General features: G+C 44.3%; 1 protein-coding gene across 2 annotated transcripts in view; it reads right to left on the bottom strand.

Annotated features, from left to right (window-relative positions):
- The window catches only part of hmmr (hyaluronan-mediated motility receptor (RHAMM)), a 60605-nt gene extending 49989 nt beyond the window's left edge, over nt 1-10616 (bottom strand). For both annotated transcript variants that reach the window (XM_043703153.1, XM_043703154.1), the window contains exon 1: nt 10478-10616. In XM_043703153.1, the coding sequence (XP_043559088.1) occupies nt 10478-10523 (46 nt within the window). In that variant the 5' untranslated portion in view covers nt 10524-10616. The remainder of the gene's footprint in view (nt 1-10477) is intronic.
- Nucleotides 10617-11098: the final 482 nt, after the last annotated feature.

Here is an 11098-nt window from a genome sequence, read left to right as displayed (position 1 = left end):
AGAGAGGGGGCGGGGGGAATGGAGGGGGTGCGGGGGCCGCGCGTGGGAGAGGGCGGGGCCGCCCGCACGAGAGAGGGGGCCCGCATGGGCCCTCGGGAGAGGGGGACAGAGAGAGAGGGACAGAGAGAGAGAGGGGACGAGAGAGGGGGGCCCCCCCGAGGGCCCACGCTCGAGCGAGAGAGCGCGAAGGGGTATAAGTCTGTGAGAGGGTGCATGCTTGTGTGTGAGAGATGGCCTGCGTGAATGTCTTTGTTCATATGAATGTGCGTGGGTGAATAAGAGTGTGCGTGTAGTGCAGTGGGGTCACCTGTAGTGTGACATGAACCCAAGGTTGAGGCCATTCCAATTGGTATCAAACTTGGCTATCAGCCTCTGCTTGGCCTCTTTGCGTCACTGCCTGTCCTGACGTCCACCTTGGAGGATAGCCAGCCAAAGGTCTGAGGTTAAATGTCCCGGACCACTAAGTGTTCCCCAAACGAGAGGGAACACTCCTAGATAGTGATTGTTGTGCAGTGTCCATTCATCTGTTGACGTAGCTTCTGCTCAGTCCCACCAACATACCATGCCAAAGGGGCATCCTAGCCTCAGCGGATGAAGTCGACAGTGTTGGTTGAGTCACATAAGTGAGCACCTGCCACATATATGGTGGGTGGTGTCCCCACGTGTAATGGTGGCATCCATGTCAACACTGACATGTCTTACACTCCAGTCATGGCAGATGCTGCATGATATTATCATGAAAGCTGGACAGTTTGCTGCGAACAATGATCCGTTTGGAGGTTTGGCGGGTGTCTAAAGGCCAGAAGTGAAGGCATAGCGAAGGTCTTGTCGGTTGCAGCTAGTGTCTGTCTCCAGCCATGTCATTACAGTTTCTCACTGTGGCACATCGAACTGGTAGTTGATGAATTGAATATTGTACCCTGTTCTTGAAAGTACTCCAGGATACCCTCCTAAGTGCCCATCACGTTCCTCCTCATCTGAACAGATCCTGTGTATCCATATGGTTTGTCTGTAGGGGATGACTGTTTTAATGTGTTTCGGGTGGAAGCTGGAGAAGTGTAGCATTGTGAGGTTATCCATGGGTTTGCGGTAGTAGGAGGTGCCCATCCTTGATGAAGAGGCATGTGTCCAAGAATGAGAGATACTAAAGAGTGGTCCATGGTGAGTTTGGTGGTGGGATGAAACTCATTGATATCACTGTGTAGTTGTTTCAGTGACTCCTCGCTATAAGTCCAGAGGAAGAAAATGTTGTCAATATAGCTGGTGTACAGTGTTAGTTGGAGGTCCTGTGTAGAGAATAAGTCTTGTTCAAACATGTGCATGAAAATGTTGGCATATCTAGCTGCAAATTTGGTTCCCATGGCTGTTCCTAGCAGGTTTTGAGAAGATTTGTAGCTCAGGTTGAGGTTCTGGATGTAGGTTTGCCTCGCTGAGCTAGAAAGTTAGTTTTCAGACAGACATTTTGTCACATCATCAGTGAGCCTCTGAAAGAAACTCTGGTGGCATGGCCTGCTTTCTATTTATGTGTTTAGGTTTCCTTGGGTTGGTGACATCATTTCCTGTTCTTTTTCTCAAGGGATAGTAAATGGGATCCAAGTCAAATGGGATCCAAGATGGCAGAGACCAAGCAAGTCTGAGTCTACAGTGCTCCTCCCAAGACATGGGCAAAGTGGGTCACCCACCCCCACCACACTCACCAAATCATTTAAAATAGCTGTTTAATTTAATTAGTTGCTTAGTATTGAATTTAAACAATTTAATCTTCAGTAAAAATGACTAAAGGGAAGGGAGCGCGCAACTCTCAGCAAGCAGGAACCCCTCCCTCACCCTCTCCAGCTGCAGCAGAGGCATGCGCGCCGGGGGACTTACCTACAGTGGCGAGCCTCGTGGAAATCATCTTCAAACTGGATGCGAAGATCGACACTTTTATTGAAGAATCCCGAAGTCGATGGGACTCACTCTTGGCCGTGCTGCAAAAGCACGACCGAAACATTAAGGAAATCGAGCGCTGAGTTGGAGGGGCGGAGCTAAAGGCCGCGACCTCTGAAACTACAACGCAATCGGCCGTGGATCAGGTCTGGACTCTCAAACAGCAAGTCCGGACCTTAGAGAACCACATTGACGACCTTGAGAATCAAGGTAGTCGAAAAAATATTCGTTTGCTGGGCCTTCCCAAACGGGAAGAGGAAGGCCAGCTTAAATTAGCATTCCTTGAACAGTGGCTTCCACAACTTTTAAACCTGGAGGCTGGATCAGGCCAGGTAAGGGTGGAATGGGCTTACCAGGTTGCAATACACGGGCCCGGCTCGAACCAGCGCCCCCACCCGGTCCTGTTCCGGCTGCAGAGCTATAAGGAGGAGGCAGATACTTCTAGAAGCCTCTAGAAATCTTGGAAAAGATCCCCAAGCCATGATCTATAAAAAGGTTCCAAGATCATGTTATTCCAGGACTTTTCCCCAGCTCTGGTCCGTAAGAGGAAGGCATTCGATGAGGCGAAGAAGTGTTTAAGGGACTTAAATATTCAGTACGCCTTACGCTACCCAGCGACACTACGCTAACCATGAAGGATCAGTGTATAACTTCGGATTGCCGGAAAAGGCTAAGGAATTTTTGGACTCTCTTAGATAAATTGTAAGAGATAATTGATGTTGGTTTGCCTTCCCCCCACTCCGGTTTATATCCCCCCCCTCCCCTTTTCTTTGTTTTTACCTTACTGTTTAATATTATCTTGGGGATGGGGCGGGATTTATTTATTTGTTCTCTACTTAACAATTTTCTCCCCCCCACCCCCACCTTGGTTTTTTTTAATTACTCTATATATACAGGCCGGGGGTCTAGTTAATGTTGGTGGGGGGGAGGTGGTTACCCTCTGTCTCTAGGAGCGGGGTTGCTTTCCCTTGTTATTTTGTATTATTATATTTAATTATTACTTGTTGAGGTTGTAATTTTATAGTTATATATGTTTATACATGGTATTAAAATTACCAAATATATCCAGGTGTTGGTGTGGGTGGGGATAGGGTGCTCACTGTTAACTCTAGCTCTGTAGTATATTTGAATTTTCCTCATCCTATTGAGGAGCGCCTGGGTCAAGGGTGTGGGGCACTGGTTGGGAGAGGATACGATGGACCTTTGAAAAGGAAGCGATATCCCCTGGGAACAAGGGGGAAAATCTCCATTTAAATAAGTTTGATAGTTTTTTTTATTATACTGTTGAGAGTGTATTAGAGAGTCTTTGTGAATTCACATTGTGAATTTTATATGCACTATGCTCGGGATGTTCTGGATAGGGTTTCCCCTCCCAAGGGCTCTGGGATTTACCCGGATGATTATGGATGATCAGTCGGTTAAGTGGTGCACCTGGAATGTCAAGGGGAGTAATTCACCAGTCAAAAGGAAGAAAATATTATCAAATCTCAAGAAAGAAAGGGTTGATATAGCTCTCTTACAGGAGACACACTTGTTGGATAAAGAACACTTGAAATTATGACAGGGTGGATTTGATCAGGCCTTTTTTTCTTTTTAGCTCAAAAAGCAGGGGAGTTGTTATTCTTATTCGGAAGAATTTCCCTCTCAAAACAGATAAAAGACGAATCTAGACGATATATTCTGATTAAAGCCCTTATAAATGGAATATGGGATTTTAAATTTGTATTGCCCCCCGGCACATCCTTTTAAATTTATAACGGAAGCCTTCTCAAAATTGATGGCTCACGGTGCACGTCAGACAATTATAGGGGGAGACTTTAATTGTATTATGGATCCGGAAATAGATAGGATTCCCAAGAGTACTGCAGAAGTATCTCCCAGATCTAGACAACTGGTGGATTTGAACAAAGAATTAGGATTAGAAGATGTATGGAGATTTCTTCCTCCACAGGGCAGAGATTTTTGTTTTTACTCCAATCCACATAAATGTCATACCAGAATTGATATGTTTTTTTGCCCCCTCGATTTTTTAAAATTCCATATCATCCTGTAAAATAGGTAGTATTTGCTGTATGTATGGAAATCAAGACGAGGAACAATGGGACATCCCCTCGGCATTGGCGTATGGACCCCTTCCTGATGAAAGATAGTAATTTTGTAAAGTACTTCTCTCAAGAATTTTAAAAAATTTAAGAAATTAATTTAGGTACGGCTAGCAACCCATCAATGATGTGGGAGACCATCAAAGCTTATGAGCGAGGTTTGATCATCTCATACTCAGCGACCCAGAAAAAATTAAAGGGAGAACAACAGCTCGAAGCTCGCTTAAAAGCAGCTGAAACAGCATACGCTGATAGACCTTCTATTATCAAAAATTGCAATGGATTACAGCCCATAGGAAAGCTCTAAACACCACGCTTACCCAAATAGCTAAGAGGGAAATATTATCTGCAAAACAAAGGTTACATGAATTTGGCGACAAACCGGGTAGATACTTAGCATTTCTTGCAAAGAAAAGAAAAGGCCCCTCAAACTATTACGTCTATCAAGGAAAGTACAGGTATTTTGACTCATGATTATAAAAGGATTAAAGCAATCTTTAGAAAATTTTATTCTGATTTATATAAATCGCAGAATTGTGAAGACAGGACTAGGAGGATGCAATCATTTTTTAAAAAATTTGACCTTTCCGGACCTAACTCCGGAACAGGTATCAGTCTTAAATGGTCCCCTAACAGTCCAAGAAATACTTGACGCAATCAGGCAACTTCAGGAGCAGTAAGGCACCTGGCCCAGATGGCTTTCAAGCTGAATTCTATAAAGAATTTACAGGAATATTGGCTGGTCCACTTATGGACATGTATAACTACGCATACAGTCAGGGCTGTCTCCCGCCTTCGTTGAAAGAGACAAATATCTCTCTTACCCTTAAAAAAGGAAAGGACCCAGAAGATTGCGCGTCATACAGACCAATATCCTTGCTAAATATAGATTTTAAAATCCTTTCTAAAACGTTAGCATTGAGACTAGAAAGGGTATTGCCACATATCATAAAAGGAGGATCAGATGGGGTTTATTAAGGGCCGTAGATCATCCAATAATATTAGAAGGGTTTTGAATATGATTCAAGCCTGCCATCAGGGAAAGATACCAAGAGTAGTAGTCTCATTAGAGGCGGAAAAGACATTCGATAGGGTTGAATGGTCAAATTTGTTTTACACATTGGAAAGGTGTTTACCAAATGGGTCTTAACATTGTATAGTGATCCCAAAGCAGTTGTGGTTACCAATGGATTAGGTTCGGATAGCTTCAGTGTGGATAGTGGCTGCCATCAGGGATGTCCTTTCTCACTATTGTTATTTACGCTAATAATTGAACCACTAGCAGAAGCCAAATGGGCTGATCCTAATATAACGGCGCCGAGGATTGGTACAGGTAAACATAAAATTACCCTTTACGCAGATGATGTTCTTCTATTCCTCAGTAATCCTCTGATGTCCGTGCCTCGCTTAATTCAAGTTATTAATACATTTAGTGCATTCTCAGGCTATAAAATTAATTTCTCAAAATCAGAGGCTATGCCAATGGGTGGCCTTGCTATGATACCCCACTTAGTGGATGGATCCCACTTTCCCTTTCAGTGGTCCCTGGAGGGTTTCTTATATTTAGGCATTTTTATTGCCCCAGTATTTGGTCAGTTATGCAAGGCTAACTTTGTGCATTTACTGAAAAGGATAAGGCAGGACCTCTAGCGATGGGGAGACCTTCCATTTTCCTGGTTGGGTAGAATAGCACTAGTTAAAATGAATGTCCTGCCCCGTCTCCTATACCCTATGAGAATGCTTCCGGTGATGCTGCCAAGGCTGGCACTACGTAAATTATATGGCTGGTTGGGCTCCTTTATCTGGAATCATAGACAGCCCCTCATTAAGCTGAAGAAGCTACAGCTTCCACAGGCAAGGAGAGGATTGGACTTCCCAGATTTTAGGAAATATCAGTTAAGTTCCCTATTAAGTTACATAGCTGCTTGGGTCTTGTCTGACCCACAATCAATCTGGCTGGACATAGAGGCTTCTCAAGTTAAATGCCCACTTATTAACTTTTTATTTTCAGGCAAGAGGAAAATCATTACGGATCACTGTAAAAACCCTATAATACTAAACACAATTAAAGCTTGGAATATAATGCGGCAAAACGAGGGCAACTCACATAAAACATCCCCTATGCTCCGATAGTGGGAGCATGGGGATTTCAACCGGGGGTTACAGATGCCACTTTTAAACTCTGGAGATCCAGGGGTATCTCATGTTTAGGGGACCTATTTAAAGAAGGGGTCCTGATGTCTTTTGAACGGCTGAGTCAGAAATTTGGATTACCTAATGGAGACCTCTTTCGATACTTCCAAATTCGAAATTACATACAGAAGACGACTACGTTATTGGATAGTCTTTCTAAATCAGATAGAGAATGTAGAGTGCTAAGACCAATGGGGTATCTTCCATCAGTACTATTTATCATTTACTATATGATGAAGTATCGGGAGATATGGACAATCTGCTTAAAACATGGGATCAGGATTTGGGACTAGAAATCTCTATAGAAACGTGGAATGACATTTGGGAAAACGCCAGAAGAATCACCATCTGCATCAGAACTCAGGCTATCCAGCTGAAGATACTTTATAGGGCCCATATAGCACCGGATCGATTGGCAAAATTTAAGGCAGGAGCATCTCCAATGTGTCCCAAGTGCAAAATAGAGGTGGGCACTCTTGTACATTGCTACTTTAGTCCAGTACCTACGGATCTTATGGCAGGTCCATAGGCAAGTACCCTGACAGAAATTTTAGGAACAGAAATTAAAGTGGACCCTGTATCTCTCCTTTTGGGCTTTTCGAACTTACCCTCTCTGGATTATTTTCTATTCTCTCTTTCTGTGCAAGGAAAAATATTTTGGTAAACTGGGTGGCTGAGGGACCCCCTGGATTTTCAAATTGGCACAGATTAATTATGGAATGTATTCCCCTTGACTTCCTTACAAATATGGTGCACCGAAAGGCCGAATTATCTCAAAATATGGCAGCCCTTCTTGAATTATATAAATACAGATATTTCGGCTATCCTAACAAGGGCTTTTATTTAATTGAGATTGCGAACCTGGCTGGTCCGGGGCCCCTTGGGAAAGGAATCCCGCACGAATACGGGTTTTGTTACATTCTGAGCATGCATCGCACCATCCAATTTCTGTGTTATCTGTTTTTTTTTCCCCTCTTATTTGAATAATGTAAGAGACTTAATTATACACTCTGGTTAGTTGTAGGTTAGATTAGTAGCTAGTTGAGTTTTGGTTTTTTCCCCCTCTTGGTATTTTTCTTTTGTTAAATTTTGGTTATTATTTAAAGATTTAATTGTATATCAATGTTTGTACTAGAGTTTTGTTTATTTTTGTAAACTTGTAAAAATGTTAAATTTCCAACAAAAATATCTATTAAAAATGTGTGTTTGTTGATAGAATTCCAGTTGGAATGCCATGCTTCTAGGAATTCGAGAGTGTCTCTGTTTGGCTTATCCTAGGATGAATATGTTGTCCCAGTCAAAGTGGCGTCCTTCTTTATCTGTATGCAAGGATACTATACAGATACTGTATACCTATACACTGGATTCAGAAAGAACATGCACCCAAATGAACAGTCCGCCGATTTCTCAGCAACAAACCCAACAAGCAGACAAAACCTGTTCCAGAAACCCTAGCCACTCTCCTCTACATTAAAGACATCTCGGAAATGACTGCCAGACTACTCAGACCGCTTGGCATCATGGTAGTTCACAAACCCACCAACAGCAGCTAATGAAAGACCCTATACAAACAAACAAAAAAAACTAATGTCATTTACAAAATACCTAGAAAGAACTGCAACAACACAACATTGGACATACAGGCAGAAAACTGGCCACCAGGATGTATGAACAACAACTAGCCACAAAAAGACATAGCCCACTCTCACGAGTATCCTTACATACAGATGTGGACGGATACCACTTCGACTGCGACAGCACATCTATCCTAGGATAAGCCAGAGGCACGCACGAGAATTCCTAGAAGCATAGAGTTCCGGTTGGAATGCTAACAACAAACCCATTGACTTGGATCCCATTTACCACCCGAGAAAAAAGAACAGGAAATGATGTCATCAACCCAAGGAAACAAACAAATAGAAAGTGGGCCATGCCACCAACACTTCATCCAGAGGCTCACTGATAATGTTACCTAGTATGGTGACTAAACATCTGGAAATGAACCTTCCAGCTCAGCGGGCAAACCTACATCCAGCTGTTGTGTGTGTCTGGTTGTCAAAAAAAAGGTGAAAAACTTCACAGTCGAGGATAAAACAGATGAGTAGCAGGATAGAGTTTGGAAGACATTGCTGCAATACAGTCATTGTGGGGATGCTGGTGTAGGGTCCTGAAACACCCATTGTGCAGAGGAACATTCCCAGTTCGACTGGTTTCTGTAAGAAATCTAGAGTGCCTGAACAAAAGCTGGAGGTCCTCTGTACAATGGATTTAAAGATGCCTTCAACGTAGCTAGAGGGGTTCTCACACAGGGTCCCATTGCTTGATATGATGGGGCTACCTAGTGTGTCAGCTTTGTGTATCCTCAGAAGGCAGAAGAAGTCACCTACGCAAGTAGTACATGGGATGAAGATGTATAGGAAACACTAATCAATGAGTTTAGTTCACGGGTGTGCTTTTTGGTTGGAAGGGCCAGTAGTTGTGTGTAGCATTCCTGGTTGTTCAATTGTCGGTACACTTCCTTGCAGTAATTGGTTGTATTCTGAATGACAATGGCTCCTCCTTTATCAGCTGGTTTGACGACAATGTTGTGATTAGTTTTGAAGGCATGAATGGCGTTATGTTGTGATCGGGTGATGGTTTGCTCTACCTTGTGGGTGCGACTGATGAATCTGGCATCTATAGATTTCCTGACAGTTTGAGCAGAAGCAGCCCTCCGGTGGAGTCCAAGTTGTCTCCTTCTTTGGTCACCCCTCTACAGGTCCCTGTGATGGCTGTTCCGGTTGCTCAGTGGGCTCATTGGGATTACTGCTGGCATCTTGAAAAAATTCCAAGTTTCTCATTCATCTGATGAATTCCTTAGTGTCTGCTGCAAGACCCATGGGGTCAATTTGGTGGAGGGGCAGAAATTGAGACCCTTGCTAAGAGCTTCAATCTCTTCCGGTTGAAGGGTGTGATCCAATAAGTTGACAATTGACTTCCCAATGGTGATAATTGTTTCCACTGTAATGCCAGGGCAGGCTTGGCTACTGCTGGTGGTGATACTACATTTCTTCAGTTTCTTGTTCTGTGTGTGCATGTACATGATGTAGTTTTGCTGCATTGCCTGTTTGCAAAGTCCCATAACTGTACTGCTGTATCCTGAGTGTAGACAGAGAGTAGACTCCACCTTAATTTCAAGGTTGAGGCACTAGCTGTACAGTTGGTGCAGATGATTGAGGAGTTTGCATGAGGTGCGGTAGCAATGTCTCTCTGCATAGTCAGTGTAGGTCAGCTTGAGTGGGTTCGTGATCCATAATCTTTACTGCAGAAACTGGATGCCTGTGTCGATATGTGCGATCTTCTTGGAGATCCTCTCCACTTTGCATCGGCAGTTAATGGTGTCGATGGTAGTCATGATTTGGAGGTGTTGGAGTTGGACTGGGATGTACAAAGTTAAAAATCACACAAACACCAGAGTATAGTCCAACACGTTTATTTGGAAGCACTAGCTTTCAGAGCTCTGCTTCTTCATCTGGTTGTTGTGGAGTGTTAGATCTTAAGACACAGAATTTATAGCAAAAGTTTACAGTGTGATGCAACTGAAATTATATATTGAAAAAGACCTGGATTGTTTGTTAAGTCTCTCATCTTTCAGAATGACCATGTCAGTTTCAGTTCTTTCATATGTAAATCCCAGAACTTTTTTTAAAATATATAAAAGTTACATTCTCAAGTGAACTTTAACAATAGGTGCCATGTCACCTCAGATAATGCATTGAAGGTGTGAGGCTGTCTGTGCCCCAATGTTCAGATTTGGAGACACCAGAAGGAGCAGCACTCTGAAAGCTGTTGGACTGTAACCTGGAGTTGTGAGATTTTTCACCAATGTTCAGACAGATTCTATTTCTTAAAGAGATTTACAGAACCTTATTACAGAATCATGCAGTTTTTGAGCGAAATAAAATGTCCCTCTGCAAGTACAAAGTCACCCCACGAACTTTTGTGATTGTGTGTGTGTGTGTGTGTGTGTGTGTGGGGGGGGGGGGGGGTAGGTACGAGAGAGAGACACACACACACACACACAGAGAATCCCTTGGCAATAACAGGTGTAATGGGTAATGACAGTCGGGCAGTAAACGCTGACCCAGCCCGAGACTGCCCAGGCCCCATGAACGTGGGAGGAAGCTGTCGATGGCTCTCATCATACACAAGGAGCTCATCCCACCGTGTCACCCACACAAACACACCCTGAAAGCTCCCGGAGATTAACTCACCCACTCTGTCGTTGAAACGTTTCAGGGGTGCTCGGGGGAACGACATGCCGCCGTCACGGAGACCCTGCCGCGGGCTGGAGAGTGACTCAATCCGGACCTCCGCCTAACCGCCGGCTGTTTGAATGTGCCGTCACGTGACACTGCGCACCAATCAGAGGCCCAGCGGAAGCCAAAACGGCCGACCGCGCCGTCACGTGACCATTACGAGATGCGATCTCTCTCTCTCTCTTTCGCACTGTGACCATGGTAACCATCAGCCCTGTCACCATAGTAACTTACCCCCAATGTCAGGGAAACCATCAGCTCCTGTCACCATGGTAACTCACCTCCTTGTCACCATGGTAACTCACCCCCAATATCAGAGAAACCATCAGCTCCTGTCACCATGGTAACTCACCTCCTGTCACCATGGTAACCCTCCCCAGACCCAGCCTCAGCCACGTCCTCCACGTGCCCTTTTCCCCTCCATCCCCAAAGATTCTTTCAAATTCTGTCCTCACCATCCAAGCTCCCACCTTTTCCCCACCCCCTCCCTGAACACCCTTCCTCAAACCCCCATCCCCTCGGTGTACCTCACCGTCCCCCCGGTGTACCTCACCGTCCCCCTGGTGTACCTCGCTA

This window comes from Chiloscyllium plagiosum, chromosome 14, assembly GCF_004010195.1.
Source record: "Chiloscyllium plagiosum isolate BGI_BamShark_2017 chromosome 14, ASM401019v2, whole genome shotgun sequence".
In the NCBI taxonomy this organism is placed as follows: Eukaryota; Metazoa; Chordata; class Chondrichthyes; order Orectolobiformes; family Hemiscylliidae; genus Chiloscyllium; species Chiloscyllium plagiosum.
Note: the sequence above shows the minus strand (reverse complement) of the source record. Positions and strands in the feature narration are given on the sequence as shown.